At 37.2% G+C, this 19,931-nt stretch overlaps 1 protein-coding gene across 2 annotated transcripts; it reads right to left on the minus strand.

Annotated features, from left to right (window-relative positions):
- Positions 1–1,302: 1,302 nt before the first annotated feature.
- LOC757080 (aromatic-L-amino-acid decarboxylase) lies at positions 1,303–17,724 on the minus strand. Of its 2 annotated transcripts, none has more exons than XM_030992102.1 (12): positions 17,486–17,724; positions 13,937–14,175; positions 10,135–10,248; positions 8,790–8,909; positions 7,354–7,488; positions 6,767–6,910; positions 6,461–6,527; positions 5,916–6,010; positions 5,038–5,196; positions 3,391–3,489; positions 2,556–2,657; positions 1,303–1,892 (listed from the first exon to the last, which is right to left on the minus strand). In XM_030992102.1, the coding sequence occupies exons 2-12, from the start codon at positions 14,138–14,140 to the stop codon at positions 1,692–1,694; spliced, it is 1,440 nt and encodes a 479-aa protein (XP_030847962.1). In that variant the 5' UTR covers positions 14,141–14,175; positions 17,486–17,724; the 3' UTR covers positions 1,303–1,691. The 2 variants fall into 2 exon arrangements, with proteins under 2 accessions (XP_030847962.1, XP_030847961.1); XM_030992101.1 differs by having other exon boundaries at positions 13,937–14,179.
- Between the last annotated feature and the right edge of the window lie 2,207 nt (positions 17,725–19,931).

Below are 19,931 nucleotides of genomic sequence, written 5' to 3' on the forward strand. Positions count from 1 at the left end.
ATGTAAGTACTGGTAATGCCATTGGTTGTGAAAGATGTGTATACTGAATGGAGGAGAGGTAGTAAATGTGGACAATTTTGTATGGTGAGATTTTAGAATCCTCAAAATTATAACATTTTGACTAAATCTTGCCAAGAATCACAATCGCTGAAAAGCACACAGAGATATGGGTAAATTGGACTCAATGAAAGTGAGGCCTTATGAATGTGCTTCAAAACTTTTTAGAATATGAGAGCATTTTATGAACAATCCTTTCTGTGGGACATTGTTTCAATGATTTTCTACCTCATGGGAGTGAAAAGAATGAGAAATTATCACAAAATATTCTTCATATTCCCCCAAAACAACATTCTCTTCAATACGGACAGTTTCAGAGTGCCTTGAATCATTGATTCTCAGAGTAGTATTACAATGGAATGCATTAAGTAGTATGGATGGTTGAACAATAAACATAATAGACAATAACTCTTTACATAGAAATATACAAATTCAGCTATCAAGTAAATTACACTGACCAGATTATGTGAACAAATACAAATAAAAGAAAACATTTATATTCACTCTAACTTTAAAATAGACAGACGTTTGATAATGAGACAACAATTAGCTAATCTGATTTGAATTAAGGATGACATAATACAAGAGACTTAGCAAATATGAGTTTAATGAACAGTGATGTTCTAATACAGAAGATGATGAACTTTTTGTGTTTCAAATGGGAAGACGATACATATTTTTTGTATGACACAAAATTAGTCTACTTCAATCTATTCAAATTTCAAATTTCACGAATTGGGCCCCCTCCCCTGCCCCGGCTGGATCCGCCCCTGGTGAGGGGGATGGGGCCTAAGGATAAATCTTTAAAAAAAACTTAGCTCTTTCATATTTGTTGTAGTTTGCAGATCTTTTACCAGACACATCTCAAACCTTTGTACACCTACAATAAATATTTGATAAAGTTTTAATACACTTCATTTTTTTTAATGCAAACTACAGACAGTACATACATGTATGCAAGTTAATTGGCCTTTAGCTGCTAATAGGTTTTTAAGGAAACACAAGACGGGAAACAAAATTGTGATAAACAAAATAATTAATTACCCATAACAAAATCCTATTATAAGAAAGGCATCAGGGCTATGCAAAAATACTTTGTAATTTATGAGCAAATTTTATAGGTGATGAATAAATAGAATTTCTAATGATGTTACTTCTGCACAATCTTAAGTTATTTTGTTCCAGATATCCCATATCATGTCCTACTGGTGAGGCCTTCTGGCGAGATCGATTGAGATGCAAGTGTTTGGGGTGGGGTATTGCCCTCCCACTTTATGTTGGTCTCTCTCTATCTTTTCTTTCTTTCTTTCTTTCTTTTCTCCCTCTCTCTCTCTCTCTCTTTCTCTCTCTGTCTCCCCTTTCTTTTTCCCTCTGCATATTTTCCCTTTAATTGATAAACCAATGCTTTTCAAAATGAATTATATTCTACTAATGTTCATCATGCAAGAAATTTTTAACAGAACAGAAATATTTCAAAGCAGATGAAACTCAATATTGTTTTATGTGTACAATTTATTTTCTTGAGACATTGAGAAGTTACACTGCAGAAGTTTGGACATTTCCATTAGTTTGGTCTTGTCTGCAGCATGTCTATTAGTTTCCTCGGCCAGGGGTTTGTCCGTGTATGCAGCATGTCAATTAGTCTCGTCAGCCAGGAGTTTAGTGGCGAGTTCTGAGATGACATTCCAGGCATGTGTCATGTGTCTCGACTCGGTTTGTGAACTGCAGACGGCCATTCTAAGGATGTAACGACCTTTTAGCACCGAACCGACCATGTGTATCTTACCGTTGGCGTTGATGCGATCCAACAAAGTTCTGTTCAAGTCATCTGAACCCTAATTTAAAAAAGGATAGATAAGGAATAGGAACAGTCAAAAAATATTATAAGGCGAGGGAATATGTAGCACCTATCATCAAACAATAAAAATGAAGCACTGTTCATTTTTCCATGTGTTTATTTCTTTTTTATTCTATATTCACTTTCTTATACAGTATAAGCTTGATTCATTAGCTAAATGAAAATGTTTTGTGTAACATATACAGAAGAGTAAAAAATGACAGCTATAGAATACCATGGACAGAAATAAGATGGAAACAAGTTTGTGACTTCAGATCACATCCTAACTACATGTACCTGCATGACTACACACAATCGTCCTGAGGTTACCCTGGTGAACCAGTTAATTGCCTTACATTGAAATGGCAAATAATTACATTGTTGGTGCTTTAGTATTATAATCGATGAAGGAATAGAGAAATCCATTAAAACGTTTTTGAGGAATTAAATCAGAAAATCATTTCAAATTTTAGCTGTACAAGTCTTATTTCATTTTTGAAACAATTTATATATTCCCAAACCAAAGCACAGTACATGCATATCCATTTTCCCCTTCCCTCTCTCTCTCTCTCTCTCTCTCTCTCTCTCTCTCTCTCTTTCTCTTTCTTTAAGAAAGTGAACAATCAAAATTAATGGAAAAAGTTGTATTTTATTGTCTTACCTTTAATCTGAAGCAGACTAGACCTAGCACGACCTCTGCAACGATTTCGAATCGGTTGTCATCGACCACGAGGGCTTCAAATTCCTTTGCAAGAGACACATTCTAAAAAGGGAGGGGATGACAAAAATAATAAACCAGAGTTTGAAGGAAAGAATATATAATACATAATTATATTCATCGTTCTTTCATAAGAAATCTTTCCCATGCATAATTCTTTTACTCCTGATTTGAAATCGTTAGATTACCAATATGTCATTGTATTGCAATATTTTGTATGTCTAGACTGTAGAAGATGCATTTCTTCTGTTTCAGAAGCAAGTTACATAAAATGCATAATTATAAAATGTATCTCGCCTCACACACAACAATAATATTTATGTGATCGTATTTTATTTGTTTTTTATTATATTTTGTTTCTCAACAAATTCATTCGAAAACTTATAGTCAATTTCTAGAACACAAATACCATGAAACCTATGAATACATAAATGGTAATAATTGGTTTTATTTCGTGTTTTGTATTGCTGTGCGTCAGTTACGTGTCACATGTTACCATGGTGAATTGGTGATATCAAACGAAATGAAGGGAAAAGTGAGCAAAACGATTAGGCACAAATTTATAATCGCTCTTGAAAACTATTTTAAAAAAACCTTTAGAATGGTCGATTTAGGTTTACTGTTTACTCTTGTGGTTAAATATGATGAAAAGTTCCAAGACGATCGAAGCTTCAGTACAGTTTTGTTTGTTCAGTTCAGTCTTCCATTGACAGAGTTCATCATAATTATCTAAAGAATCAAAGATATGATAGTGTTTGAAGGTTCTTTTCCCCTTTACCTTTCTGATGTATTCTTGAAGTTTCTCAACTCCAAACAGTCGAAACACGAACCAAAGTTTGAGAGATCTGAACCGACGACCTAATGGGATTTGCCAGTGCTGTAGAAAATGGAAGATTGAGGGAAACGTAAGATGGGACTGAATACGAATGAAGCAGGATAATAATCTGTCAATCGGAATATGAGGTGACGCCTGTTAGAGTAATAGTTTATTTGTGATGTAAAATACAACTTAAATGATTAATCTATTCCAACGATGTCATCGGTTACAAAACAACAATTGCTCCTAATCGCTCCGGCCTACAATGACTATTGATCAATTATATACTTCTCGTATACAAACTCTGTTGTCTTTGCTTATAGCCCCTCTAAGTGTAGGGAGCCTCAATAATGCAATCGGGCCATGATCATCATGAACAGTTTCGTCAACGACAAATTATATAATAATGCGAAAAGGATGTCATTTAATACACACATCTGCAAGGATTTTTTGAAATAAATGTGTCTGAAGACGAATATATTGATGAAAGAATACAAGACAGTATTTGGGTTTTCTGCGTATATAACAGAAAACTAAAAGTTTGTAGTCGTTCATCAAATATTGGCCTTAAAATGTATATATTTTGAAAATCCTTTCGGATGTGTGTGTTAAATGACGTCCTCTTTCACATCTTTATACAATTTAAATGAAATTTTACCATCAAATATTTGAGACTCCCAACACTTTAAGAGGGGCTTAAACACATCTTCAAACGTAATATGCTCATTACACTAGAGGCGTCCTTTACTGATATTATGACGGACTGCGTCGGCACCTAAGCGCCTCCTTTGACGCTGCGACATGAAAGTGACAGCAAGTATTAGCGCAAGTATTAGCGCAAGTATTGACGCAATTTTGATAACGCCTCGTGTTTTACGTGACGGATATTATACTCATTATAAATACGTCATCACGATTGATTACAAAAATAATCTCTTCTTTATGTTAGAAGCCGTACACGATTTATGATTAATTCTTCCAATTTATTTTATTATGAATTCATATAAAAGTGATGACGTGGGTCTGAACTCGGTATGAACTTGTGAATCACTGTTTTAATGCTAAATTCAGAAAATGATACTAATTTGGGGTATTTGTAACACGAAGATTTTCACACATAATCTCTGATATGCGTCATCAACTATATGGTTTCACAACTTTGAATAGAAGAGAATATGAAACATTAGTATATATGGATGTTCATTATTAGAATTTTTAACTAGCGAAGTTGTATAAGACTTTTTTGTGAGCATTGATAAGCAGCTGGTCTTTTTAGGACCATGATAATAGGGGAGCTAGGGGAAGGAAGGAGTGGAGGGGTGAGGGGTGGGTAGGAGAGATCGAGAGATAAAGGATGGGAAGGGGGAGAGAGAGAGAGAGAGAGAGAGAGAGGAAGGAGAGAGATACAAATATAGTATAGAAAGGAGTATGAGATGCAAGGAAAGAGTGTGAGAAATAGGACAGACCCTGGAAGGTGGGATTGGGGGGGGGGGGGGGGGGGGGAGGGGAGATCGGAAGCCAAAGTCAGATACAGTCGATGAGGATGCTGGGGCAATTTTTTTTTAAAGACACAAAAGGGATGTATATAATTTTTACAAATTACATTACCCTGTAATCGATGACTGTGTCTTGATGGTTGTGCTTGAGGTAGGCTGGATCAACATGGAATGCGCCCTCTAGCGCTGACCTGTCTTTGACCCACAGGGCAGAGCAGTCAAAGGTCACTCGGAGAAACTTGTGAGGGTTGAAGTTGAATGAATCTGCAAGCTAATGTTGAAAGAAAAAAAGAGATATAAATTAAACAGTGCCGCGAAAAAAAAAGATTGTTAGAAGGCTAAAACAGGCCAGTGGAAAATAATACCAATATTGTACTTGTAGGCTTAGATCATCTCCCTCAAAATGTCGATTATCTTTATCCCAGTCTGAAAAATATAACTGTTCAATAAACAGAGGCGTAACAGTGTTTGTCATATCTGCATGGATGAAACACCTACCTCACGTGCACACACACACACACACACATATTCACACACTTGCGATTTTCTTTTCTTTCTTCCAACTTTTTATTTAGAAACTTTATGAGGACACTAAATCTTTATACGTGACACTCCATTCTCCTACCTTCTAGTATAACAGGTCATGTACCCCCTTCTAAGCATTCATGCTTATGATGGTTGGCCTCTGCATTTAACTTGATTATTTAATTTAACTCCATACTTTCAAGTTTTCAATAATATCTATGCATTTATTTTGAAATTCAGTTGTCAAATTTTATGTAAATCAATTATTTTATACACTATTTTTGTTGTTTTAATATTAAAAATTGTTTGTAATACTGGATTGAACAGTAAACGAATTCTAGATCAAGGTGTATACGTGTACATCTACCGTTTTCAAAACTCTGTCACTCCCCGTTTCTCTCAATTCAACGGTTTAGTTTTTAGAAAGCATCGTTGTGTAAGGGGCACTAGAACTTAAAAACTTACCTCGACACCGTCTAATAGATGTCTGTATTCTGGGCATATAAATGCACTACCGGCATATGCAGCATCAATGTGAAACCACAAGCCCTCTTCTTTACCTGTCCAGGCACGTAGAAAGAAAAAAGAAAGAAAAAGCATTGTTAGCCTAAATAACTTCTCGTCCAAAAAGATAGGCTCGAATTCGTATTTATTGCAAGAATGGACAATTATTAAAATATGTAAATACGGATTTTAAAACGAATCTCTTGATCACAGGCTGAACAAAAAAAAACATGACGACCAGTTGCGTAGCTACCGGAGAATACACCCCTCCCGATCGAAGGGTGAGATAAAGGGTGGTTTTAAAGGTGGCGGGAGAAAAGAAGGAGAAAAGAACATTATCCTGTACACTCTGGCCGACCGATGGCATTTCTAATTTCCATTTTATTAATTGAATAAGGCAGGTGTCTAACCCCCCATAATGTTTGCAAATAACATGGGAGGGGGAGGGGCGCGTGTCCTGCGCCCCCGACCTTCACTGTTCTGGTTTCGCCCCCAGTAATACTCACATATTGGACCCAGCTCCTTGACATTATCGAACGCACATGACGTGGTTGTTCCAAGCGTAGCACACAGCTGAAAAGGGAATTAAAAAGATAACTGAAGATAAATCAAAAGACCATATCACCATCTTCTTCTTCTTCTTCTTCTTCTTCTTCTTCTTCTTTTTCTTCTTCTTTTCTTCTTCTTCTTCTTCTTCTCCTTCTCCTTCTCCTTCTCCTTCTCCTTCTCCTTCTCCTTCTCCTTCTTCTTCTTCTTCTTCTTCTTTATATTTTGTTCGTTTAATTGTGTTACCAAGTAACATCATATCTTACGTAAACAGGGATTCTCCCTTTGGCTTTGTCTTCTTCTATGGCTTTCTGGAGTACATCCCCTCTCAGAGAACCTTTGTCATCGGTGGCCAGCTGTCTGATGCGAAGACTAGCAATTAAAGCTGCTCGTTCGACTGATGAATGGCTCTTTGGAGAGAGAGAGAGAGAGAGAGAGAGAGAGAGGGGGGGGGGGGGGGAGGAAAAATTGATTAAATATGAAACTCAATTCAAGATAAGCATGATCATAATCATTGTGAATGGATTAATTTAAAGAGTGGATTCCTTTACTCCTTTTCAACTTTGGGCATTGTTACGAGGGACACGGTTCCATTCAATATATTAATAACCAAGGATCGATGATCTCTGCAAATAGAGCGGGAAATAATAGAAATTAATATCCTCTGACGTAACAGATGTATTAATAGTAAAAGGCTGCTCTTCTGGGAGAATAATGCTTGAAATTTCAGTGAGGGATATAATCCAACACAACACAATGATGATAAATCTAAGGGCTATTGCCCTAGCCCCTCTCCCCCTCCCCCAACATCGACACCCTTAAAAAGAGACTTAATATCCTGATTGAGATTTACCTGGTCTGATGTGTAAACGACTAGTTTTGACATGACGTCATACTGATCAAGACTCGGATCCTCTTCTATCTTCTGTCTTATTGTCTTCATCTTAGCTGCCAGCAAGGCTACTAGAGTTGCTTCACTTGCTGTACCCTGTTTGAAGAAAGCAATATTAATATGAGTGTATAAGGTACTATAATGTCCCATTTCCAGGCCCAAAAAATTAAAAGGTTAAATTCCAACGGCATTTGAAAGATAATACCAATTTAGAACTTTAGAAATTTAGAACCCCTGAAAAAGGGGGCTTCAAAATGTCTTTAAGTGGGAAAGTAATGACTTTTAGTTGTCGAATAGACTTAGGAGCTATAGAGCCAATAAGGAATAGTCTGATTTTCAGACCATTGTACCGAATCAATGGTCTTACGTTTTATGCTGCGCAAAGATTCAATCAGTTTAATTTTGGCCATTGCAAGAAGTGGGTTATTGATGTAGACAAATGCTCATGTACCCTTTACAGCTCATTTTATGTATCTTCTTATCAAAGAAAAAAAAAGCCAGTCAGTCACTCAATAGTGTCTGACAGTGAGGTCTAGCAAGTAAACGGGTTTCCTTACATAATTTGAATATTAGGACACTGCTAACGTTTAAATTTTACAGATAGGATATACATGACATATTTGTAATTCCTGCAAAGTTCTACAGAATTTGATGTTGGCTGCAAAAGGGACATAGTATCTTTAAACGATATGGATAATGCTACGAATATTGTTTCCTGCCTCAATGCCTATATTTTCTATCCCTTTCATTTTGTTGTTGTTGGTGGTGTTGTTGTTGTTGTTGTTGTTGTTTGATATATCTCCGTTTATTAAAACTCTACCTAATCTTTTTACAAGGAGACTTTTCTTTATACACGTACAATTCTTCCTCTCGTTCTTTCTCTCCGTTGCCCCTTTTCCATCTTCTTATTAAATTTTCTCCATTCTACTTCTCCTTTTTTACTTTTCTTCTACTTTTTCAATTTCGACATGTTGATATATTTTATCTTTATCGATTGATTTTTTTTCTTTCCGTGACTGCCATAAAAGAAAGCATGTGTATGTTTTTAAGTAAGCAACCAATGGACCCACGGCTTGTCCTCTATGAAAGACTTGATAATGAGGATTAATGCCTTACCAAAGGGAACTAGCGCATTGACTTGGTTTCGAACCCGGGAACTCCCGGTCACGAGACCACTCCTCCACCACTGAGCCATCGCGCCCCATCTTCTATTTCTTCTTTATTTATTTTTTGTATTTTTTGTATTTTTCCTCCTTGTTCTTCTGATTCTTCCTTCCTTACCTCTTTTCTCCTTCTTTTACTTTAACTACTTAACATGCACTTTTTTCTTCATCTATTCACAGTTTTCCTCACCACTTACCTTTTCTTTATTTTACTTTCTTTCTTAGACTTCCTACCTGAATGACTCCTCCTCCCTGCCTTGTTTCATTGAATAAAAATGATTCAGGAAGATTCAACATCCTTCCCAACCAATTCATCATAGCCATCTCAAGCTCCGTACATGCTGGACTGGCCATCTTATGAAGAAAAACAACAACACAAATAAGTGATTTCTTTTTATCTCATTCATATAGACTAAGCACAACCTGTCCTATCAGCAATATTAGGGACTTTTAGATTTACACGACGAGAGCGGGGACTGCCGCGTGTGACATTGTGTTAAGGCACTGGGCCGTGCCCGGCAGTGCCTTAAAAGGACGTCACATTACCTTAAAAGGATGTCACACGTGGCGGTCCACGTTCTCGTCGTGTAAATCTAAAAGTCCCTAATGTCCTAGATGCTCTGTTACCAAAAGAAAAGTGTACAGCAATTTTGATATGCAATGAATGGTGGATTGAGGACTGAGTCACGTGGGCACATGCGCCCTACCATCTCAATCGGGGAAAATAATGTCAAGTACACAACATGAAAAATAAAATGTGCATAGTGTTCATAATTATAAGGGAGTTTACAGATACAATCTGCGCATGGGCAGATAAAAGTCATTTGTACCAAAAAGGTAATACACATCAGAGATGAATACTGAATATGCGCTCATGAAAGTTATGTAACATTATTCATTTATGCACCAACGGTACATTCTAAGATACGCAGGTGGAAGTATTCTTTTCAAGAGGGCAAACAAAAGGTATTCATGAGGCACATCTAGGACTTTGGCAGTTATTATTCATAGATGCTCAAAGTGGAACTTCTCCATGTGTAAAAGATCTGTGGATATTTAGGGTCATTTTGTACCATGTGCTATCTGTAAACTCCCTTATTCACCTCCACCCCAAAACAAAATGTGGGGGGGGGGGGGGGGGAGGCTCCCGAAAATTATGATAGATATGTGCTTTTCTTTTTCTTTCCATATATTTGTTTAGACTACACAGGAAACTGAAAATATGATAGTCTTATTTGAGCTTGATATAGGTATTTGGATGAAAATTACACACATGAGAAATGTGAGAACAGTATCAATATCATAATCTAACATGATATATTAAGCTGAAACCCGATCGCAGAAGATTTCGAAAAAAATAAACCTTCGGAATTTTTAATAGCCTTGTCCATCCCCTATTAAAATATGTTACTATTACAGCGGTGTATTGCGTAATACAGAAATTGATTGATTTTTTTATTTTTTATTCTTAAATATTATGTCAATTATTTTTTATGGGGCATACAATAGGGTATTGAAACTGCACTTGAGTTGATTTCTCCTAAATCTTTGCGATTGTGTAGAAATAAAGGGTACTCACCCAAGAAAATCCGACACAGGCGATAGCATCTGATAGCATGTCACCTAATACAGCAGCGAAGGAGTTTGCAGTCGGGAAGTAGGCGTGGAAGTTGGGATGATTCCAGTTCGTGACCTAGCAACGGGAGTAGTGATGATGATGAGGAGGAGGAGGAGGACAGAGATGTTATTCATACAAAATAAATACGGCATGGAATTTCATATTGAGGGTTACAATTTATATTTTTCAATATTCGTATATTATGATTACCCTCACAGAATTGCACGTTCTTACAATGAGAATAATACCAATAAACTACTTTAATTTACATGGCCCTAACGATGCAAACAGGTGGAATGTACTATGATAAGGAACTGAAATTGTGAACAAAATCGTCAAGTACAAGGAGGCCTTTGTTAAATTGTAAAGAGGAAATTTAATGAAGAAGATGTGAAGATCTTATACTTGGAACGACGATCGAGTCGACGACGGCCACATGTTTGCTATCATACATCGCATCTATTGATTCCTTATGATAATTAATGCTAGGCGCCCTCGTCAAATCATTATTAGGGACTTTTAGATTTACACGACGAGAACGTGGACCGCCACGTGTGACATTCTTTTAAGGTAATGCGACGTCCTTTTAAGGCACTGCCGGGCACGGCCCAGTGCCTTAACACACGGCAGTCACACGCGGCACACGCGGCAGTCTACGCTCTCGTCGTGTAAATCTAAAAGTCCCTATTACCGAATAATTAACAAATTCGCTCAGTGACCGCTGCCCTGTGTGTTTAGCGGGGTTACGTAATATTTACATCGCTACATTGTCTAACTGCATAGGTACAATTATGTTTCGGTTACATCACATTTTATTAACGAGCTAATTAATTATGCCAACAGCTGCCCGTAAGCAGCTTCTTATAGTAATCAATGCGAGTAGAATCAACAGGGTGCACATGCATCTGGAAGACATTATCAAGCGCCTTATCCACGGTTTACATCTTCAAGAAACAGCCTCTAGGCGATTTCATGAAATGTATCTGGCGCGATTATATTGATTCAATATTGTATTTTTTTCAGAAAGAGGGGTAAAATCAATGGAGAGAAACTGTTAATATCCGTTCGGGCAACCGTCAACTCGTATTGGGCAACATCACTAGATGGCCTTAAAACGTTTTTATGATTGAGAGTTGTTGTCGTTTGATGTCGCTCGCCAAATTTAGAAACTTAAAAGTGGATGTTTGATTTAAGATTATGTCATAGTCCCATACGCCTTTTGGGTCTAGGACTTTCGATTTGTTATGGATATAACCTGAAGAAAAAAAATCAATTAGTATAGTATACTCATTATAACAAATGATATAAAGCTTATTGTTACACAACATTGGCTAAGCTTTATCATGATGACAAGCATCTAGATTCTAGAACATACGGCGCAGTCTGAAACAATATAAGGAATACTGTTAAAGTCTTGATAAAAAATGGAATTTGCACTTAAACTATATATTTTGAAAAATAAAATATTAATTATATCGTTTTTTTAGAGATAGAAGAGCGTTATTAAATATGACTGTGTTAAATTGTGTGAGTTAATGCCCAAACAGACGATGAATGATGTACATTACAATATACTTCTATGTGTGAACGCGTGCAGATCGGACGACCCTAATTTTGGCGCGCGCTGAATTAAGTACCCGACACCTTTCGACTAATAATAGCCCCCTGGAGGCTAAATTATCGATCAGGACCCCGAATATGGGCTCGCGTTTCGGTCAAATTATTAGTAATCGTCTTCTTCTGCGAGCGAAGCATGGATTTGACGAGCATGTTGGATCGCTTATCTAGGAGCAATTACGTATAATTGAAACACTTTTTTCTTTCTCTCTTTCATTCCCCCGTGACATGTACTTAACCCGCTACTCTTGTATATGACTGATTAATCCCAATTGAAACACATCTATTCCAACTCATTATGCAATGAATTCCCTGTAGATAAACATTAGTCCGTCACCATTTCTTTTAAAGTGTTTCTCTAGTAACCAAGATATCCTGCCAAATTAGTGTATTTTCAATTCGTTATACAATGAACCTCTCTTAGATGATTCTTAACCGTTTTCTAGTAATACTAATGCACCGATTGCTACCCAAGAGTATTGTAAATTCAAAAACGAATCGACCTGTTTGAAGAAGCGACAAACGTCGACACAAATAAAACGATAAGTAAGCGAAAACCCTGCTGTATCATAGTTTAAAGGGTCATTTATGATAATCAACAGTTTCCGAAATGCACCACTGGAACACGGTAGTTCCTGTCTTAAATCTATGGGAATGAGAGAATTATTTTATAGTCAATTGTTTAACAAACATCTATAATTTTACTATCTCGTATTTCGTATAATGCATCAATATGTTACACTTTAACCCATTGCTTACCGGGAGCTGGTGGTCCCTGTGTTAAGTCTATGGGAATTAGATAATTCAGTATTCAGCGGGTTAAAGACGAATCGACCTGTCTGAAGTGATAACCGTCGAAGAAAAAAGTAAGCAATAAATCCTGCTGCATCATAGTTTAAAGGGTCATTTATGATAATCAACAGTTTCCGAAATGCACTATGTTCTTGTAATAATTATCCACTTTTGGGGACATTATGACCGATATAACAACACAACAATATGTGATATCAATCATATTGTAGTCTGTTTTTTCACCTTTGGATGAAGGCCTGCGTTATTGTTTGAACTTTATCACTATTATAATTACTGTTAGGTCCAGCAGTCACTCCATCCCGTCATATTCCAGTGACATCACCGGTAGAGAGAGACAGACATACGGGGTTATATTACTATTTCTTCTTCGGCTGTTGTCCTAACCAAATATTTGTCAAATCTCCCTTTTCGTTGACACTGCCTTCAACTTTATGACCATACATTTTCTTCCATCAGCCGACAGGAAATTAGCGCGCGAACGCTGTGGACACAATACTTGAGTGGTCGTCTGACGGTAGTGTGCCCCACATAGTGATTTTTGCCGGTTCATACGAAAGGAGAAATTAAATATAATTTGAAAAAAGGATGGGAGGGGGGTCCTATGAATCATTTATTTATTTATGTATGTATTTATCAATTAGTTTTAAATTTATTTATTTATCTATTTGTTTATTTATTTATTTATTTATTTAAAGTGGGGATATTCAACGTACACAAAGATGGAATTATGTTGAATGCCCACTGCACTACTTGCGCCCTCTATATAGCAAACAATGCTTTATCGGTGCCTGTTGGTCCCCATGATCCTCGTTTTCATATGTTAATTAAGAGCTGATTTGATGAGATAACCACCTGTCAGTGACCTTGCAGGGAGGTATAATCCCCATGACCAAACTAGTAGTACAGACGGGCTTTAATTTTCTTTTGGCAATGTCTATTCTCATCTTATTTTAAAGTAGAGATATAAAAATAACAAGATGTATCAAAATATATTATAACTTGATTGAATACGGGCCTTAGTTCTTTTATTATTTATTTAATAATTTGACTTTTTTCAGTTGGGGGGGGGGGGGACGGTTAAAACATGAAAACGACAGTTCTATACCTCTGGAATTCCTAATCAGCTAACACATCTGTTCAAACGCGTTTGAATAGTAAATTCTGAGACATATGTTTGGGAGGGGGCGGGCGGTGGGTGGGGGGCGGGTATATTCTTTCCTATGCGGGGGGGGGGGGGGGGGATTACAAACGCTATTCTTTACCCCCTACAAAATAAGCCTTTTTTAAATCTTGGGATGGGGGTCAAAAACCTTGTAAAAAGCCTTATCCTTACCCCTGGCATAATCAGCCTCTCCACATCAGCCAGCACGTCATTCCACTCATCGGGCTTCTGCGGGGCATCGGCGGGCATCTGATCCAGCAGGTAGCCCGGGGCTACTTGGGCAAGGGCTGGCCGGTCCTCGATACCGTCCTGGTAACGTGAGATGTAGTCCACCATCTCCTTGCCCCAGACACGGAAATCATCGGAGGTAGTCATGGTAACGGTCGTATGAGAGGAGGTTGCTTATTTCTCTTTCTGCAGGAACGAAAATCAAAGTATTAGAGAAATGATTATAAAGAGTAATAATATTAAAAGTAAGAATTAAAATGATAATAATAATGATGATTCATCATCATCATCATCATCATCATTTCGAAATTTTTAGATGTCAAATTACTGGATTTTATCTTTTTTTCTTCAAGATTTGTAACGCAAACTTTGCCCTGCTCTCCACGCACATCCCATTGTCATTTTTATCATTATTACTCCGATTTTTAATTTTACCAAGAGTTTTGCTACAATGGCATGGCATTAACTGGCGTATACAGAAATTCATGGAGAGGGAGCACGATCATCATCTCTGAATAAATATGTTCAAATTTGGGCAGCGAGATTATCAAATGTAGTAAACCTTAATAATATATTAAAATAATGTCGTATTTTATTAAAGTGGCATTTCAGCTCCCTGGCAAAAATGCGCCCGGAAGCCTATACTTACTTACAACCTGAATAAAGTAAACCTTGACATCTATAGTTAGGTTGATCAAACAAGAACGTCGCTTTCGTATAGACTTAATTAACGATATTACGTAATGCCATCAAGAAAGCGACACGCGGAGTATAACATATGCACAACAATATGCGTATATATATAGTCACTCTTTTTGCATATGCACGGAGAAAAACAATACCATAGACCAAGTGCGGATCAAGCAAGTGGCGAGTGGGGGGGGGGGGGGGTGCCATTTGTGAGAAAATATTTAATGGCGCGTTCCGCGCATGAGCGGACAGGGGGCGTCTGAAAATGTAATTGTTGTTAAATGATCATATGGGCCTAAAACACGAATTTATAGGGCTAGTTCTGACCTGGAAAATGACCCGAATCTCGGAGCATGGCCTGGATCGGGCTTTGACCTAACAGTAGGTCCATGGTTTGATGAACACATACATCAGACATGGAATAAATTTGTGTAGAAAATAGGATGGGACAGTAAACAGGGCTGTCAACCCCCCGCATTTGGAGGGAGCCCCACGCCACCATGCCCTTCCTCCCGCTTCGATGTAGAATCTCCCGGTTTATGAAAAAAAACCTCCCGCCAAACATGCAGCGTGTCCACACATAAAAGAATTTATCCCGAAACTCTATAACGAAACGTCAAAACTTTTGTACACGAGCCAATTAGAAATAGTATAAGTACGAAAAAATCGTGTACAAACCCTACGGCAATCCCCATATACCCCCGCCCGATCAACAAATTTTTGGTGGGAAAATCGCAAATGATACCCCCCTTCTTTACTTTTCTTCTTCATTTTATTTTCCTTAACTTAATCTCCTATTTTCCTTTTTCTTTTCCCTTTCCTCTCTTCTATATTTTATTTTTGGGGAGGGGGAGGCAAGGCCCTTTCGCCCCCATCTCCTTCTTTTCTTCTTCCTTTTCTTTCTTTCCTTTCTCTCCCCTTTCCCGTTCCCGTTTCCCCCTCGCCCCCTGGATCCGCGCCTGCCATAGCCTACAATATTGCTCAAATATTTGGAAGATTGGCATATTAATGAGGAATGAATCAGGTGGTGATACCAGAATAATTATGGGTTTATTCAGGGAAATATGAAAACTATTTTTTTTTGTCTGTCAGCTTGATAATTTTCAAACCGCTAAATATCTGTGATATGCATAAACAAAGTTATATTTTCCTTTTGCATCTTTACACGTTTTCAAAATGTCTGATAATCAAATAGGCAAATAGATAAATCATGCGCTGCAATTCTAAATAGTATTGATTCAGACTCCTAGTATTCAGTAATTAAATCTTTCAATTGGTCATTTGCCAAGCTATTATGTGGCCAAGGTAACATGAATTTGATCACGTGAGACTACAACGACTGCAAATTGTTCATCAGGTTCGTTCAGGCCTAAAAAGTTGCAATGAATATGATATTAATTACATATAATGATAACATGTATATGATATAGGCAATCGTGTGTATGTCAGAGGGCCACACGGTACGAGGTTCGAATCCATGTCACGGCACTGCCATTCCAGTGATAAGGCATTCATCTCAATCTGCCTCTCCCCTCCCAGGAGAGGTGAATGGTTACTCGATGGAAAGACATTTCCTGAATACTCGTGTAGGCCTATCGTGCATATTGATTGATTGATTGATTTTATTGACTGATTTTATTCGACAAGCTTCCAACATACAACAATATACAATAATAACAGATCAAAAATAAGTCAGCTTGAACAGGATAACCCACGAAAGCTCTCGAGCTTATTTCCAGTGGGGTCCCTTACAGACATGTATAAAATTAATAAGTTAAAATAGTAATATTTACAGACAGATAAGAAAATTAAAAGAACTACTTATTAAAGATAATAATAATAATAATAATAACAACATTAAACTGATGATAGAAATGATATTAAGTACAAGAAGAAAAAGAAGAAGGAGAAGAAGAAAAAGAGGAGGAGGAAGAAGAGGAAAATAATGATGAATTTGTAGAATTTCTACAACGTACGAAAACATAAGTACCCAGATAGCAAAATGTTGTGGGGCCCATCACGGTAGCTCGACTAAGCCAGGGTAAAATTAACTACGATACTTTAGTATACAATGCATCTGTATTTCATCATCATCACAATCCCTCTCATTCATACCAATATTATCATTTTCATCCTCATCATCTCATCATAATTGTTATCATCATTATCATCAGTAGTATAATCATCATCATCATCATCATCATCATTATCATCATCATCATCATCATCATCATCATCATCATTATCATCATCATCATCATTATCATCATTATCATCGTCATTATCGTCATCATCAACAGCATCATCATAATCACCATCACCATCAATTCTTTCATCATCATATTAGTTTGAATAAAAATGATATGTAAACTTCCGAAATTAATAAAATCACCTTATATGATTATGATCACACATTTAGTATATCAATTTCCGACCCATATAGAGATAAAACACTGAAAGAATAATACAAATAAGGAATTGTTCTCTTTTCTTATTTTTTCGTTATCATTAGTTTCCTTTTCTTATTTCTCGTGGGAGGGGGGGGGGGGGGGGTTAAACTCTTTGAAACGACCACATGCAGCTCAAAAAATTATCTCAATTTATGACTTCCCCCTCCGAGATACATGTAGATCAATAATTTGTTTTAAAATAAAAGATTCAAGTTTTTTCTTCCTGAAATGAGATGCTTTAGAAATACTAATAAGGACGAGGGAGAAATGAGGAGAGAGGGAGAGAGCCTGAGAGTGACAGAGAAAATAATAAACATCAAGAAAATACAATCACGAAACTGAATAAACTTACCTTATGCACTATGAGTCCGGTGATTCCAGTGTTTTCTATCTACCTTTATCTTTGAAACAAATAAGAAATCCGAGTCCGTGCTTCGCTTTTACCTATACACCGGAATGGACAACCAACCTGTTGAACGCCAGAAGATAAGATGCTGCTTATTATGTATTGCCTTCCACACGAGTGCGTGGTATGAGAGCGCGCGTGCTACGGTTGCACCCATCTACTTGTGTCAATACGAGGGCCCAATCCGTCTTGCTTCTCAAAGACATTTGATTAACCTCGGTTGGGCGCGTTCAGATCGTAAGTCTGAATTGGTAAGTCTGAATTGATTCTGGAACAAAAATACACAAAGGGATTTTGGAAGGAATAATAGAAGGAAAATCGGCTCTGAGGAATTGATGTTTCGTCAGTAATAGTCATCATTAGAGGGGGAAATGATCTGCGTCATGGGGCTAACTGCTTTTCGCTTTATGAAGCATTAAAATCATTGTTTTTTTAAACAAGAATGTTTAGATCTTGAATTATTGCATAATATATAGTTGAAAATGTTTTTAATCGGCAAGATGACGTCATGGCTTCAATTTTGTAAACCAAGCAATAACTCTGATAATCATACACTTCATAACCGTTTTTTCTCTTAATGAAGCATTTAAGTCTTAAAGGTCATTTATAACAACATTGCTTGTATCTTAATTAAAGGAGTAAGGTGGTGATAGTCGAGGAGGAATACATATATTGTTCCTTTGCTTTTGAAGTGAAATCAAAATTGGGAAATAGAATGTGAGCGTATGTCTACTTGATTTTGAATAGAAAAGGGAGGGATAATAATATTCAACATGAACGACAACAACGACGACACAAGAATAAAGAAACACAAATTTTCTCTATTAGAAATAAAGAAATAAATAAAGAAAGACAGACAGAAATAAAGAAACTGAGAAAGGAAAGTAAAGGGCTAATCTTCACAGTGTTCCGGAAATGAAACATCTTCATCGGTTATGGCAGATACCAAGAAATGGAGGTTGGGAGATTTAAGAAGAAAGAGAAGAAAACAAAAAAGAAGATTAGCGAAGATGAAACAGAATGTGGGAGGGATGACGAATTGAAACCGCAATGTCGACTAGATATTACCACACAAGATCATGATAATGATGGACTTAACCTATAACAAGCACCGGTGTAGCGGGAGTTCAGACATTGAGGGTGCATTGATTGGCATCATGGGGGGGGGGGGGGCACTGATTTTCCTGGGTTTAATGAAATGCTAATTGATAGGGAGGTGCATAAAGGGATTCTATTATCATGTCTTTCTCTCATCCCGTCCACTTCCTTTTATTCTTTATCCCTATCTCTGTCTCTGATTCTCTCTTCTAATTGCTCCCTTTCTTTCTTATTTCCCTCTTCATTCGATGAGGGGGGGGGGGGGGTGTGCCACTTGTGCCCCGCAAGGCTACGCCTCTGCCTATATACATGTGCAAGAGATCTCCACAGTTAAATCCCTTGCTGTATATGGTTTCCTCGGTAGGCCAAAACACTCGCTCTGAATTGAACCCATACAAGAAACGTCTCCAGCGACCCTCAATCAATACACTACATATCAAATGAGCCTAGCTTACAACTCATTAGCATTGTTAAGAACAAAACAGGGAATAGATGAGTGTCATGTGGGATGCCCGACGCATGGATGACGTCATCGTGTAGTGCTGCAGGGGTAGATCAAGGAGTCTGTAAACGGCGGGGGGGGGGGGGTTAACGATTCCGAGAAATCTTTAACACGTAAGCGATTATTTAACTGTTAACACAATTATTTCCAGAGCATACTTTCAGATAAAATACAAACAAAACGAAACATTATAAACCACAAACGAATTATTTAAAAAAAAACTTTAGAAAAATTAGATAATCAGGTCCCCTGTGGTTCCAAATTTGAATCAATAAATATTGACTTAATCAATATTTTCCTATTGGCATTACAGTCGAACTAGGTTACTGACATGTGATTATTTTGGAAACGAGTATTCGTTTGTGCCACGTACGTCTATTATTGCTGTGTCATAATATCTTTCTAAATGCACTATGGAATTTTATTTTAACTGTTCTGATAAACGTTATGCTTTTTTATGTAAATATGTATATTTGAGAAGAACTCTCTTTATAGTGTTTAAATGCCTTTCACTCTGTCCATAATGATGAAAACAGTAATCTTTTAATCGATGAATAATGTATTTTGAGTGCATGCATGAATGTCAGCTGCTATGTTCTTTCTCCTTCCCTCTTCCCTCCTTTCACTTGAAGCTTTGTTTTAGGTGTGCATCTCTCCCTTTTCTACCACTTTTTCTTATTTCTCCCCTCTCTTCTACACTGTATCTCTATTGTATACATGTACCAGACTTCATGCATGCCCTCTTACATTTTTAGTATGTTATGGCCGCTGTCCCATGACACATGTATATGT

This window comes from Strongylocentrotus purpuratus, unplaced genomic scaffold (assembly GCF_000002235.5).
Source record: "Strongylocentrotus purpuratus isolate Spur 01 unplaced genomic scaffold, Spur_5.0 spur5_scaffold_2, whole genome shotgun sequence".
Taxonomy (NCBI): Eukaryota; Metazoa; Echinodermata; class Echinoidea; order Camarodonta; family Strongylocentrotidae; genus Strongylocentrotus; species Strongylocentrotus purpuratus.

What these genes read in the sequence shown, in the direction of transcription:
- LOC757080 (XM_030992102.1), bottom strand. Translation starts at nt 14,140, where the DNA reads ATGACTACCTCCGATGATTTCCGTGTCTGGGGCAAGGAGATGGTGGAC. An exon ending in ACACAGTCATCGATTACAGG is followed by an intron (nt 3,490 to 5,037) that starts GTAATGTAATTT and finishes CATTTTCTACAG; the next exon opens with CACTGGCAAATCCCATTAGG. An exon ending in TTCAAGAATACATCAGAAAG is followed by an intron (nt 2,658 to 3,390) that starts GTAAAGGGGAAA and finishes CTCCCTTTTTAG; the next exon opens with AATGTGTCTCTTGCAAAGGA.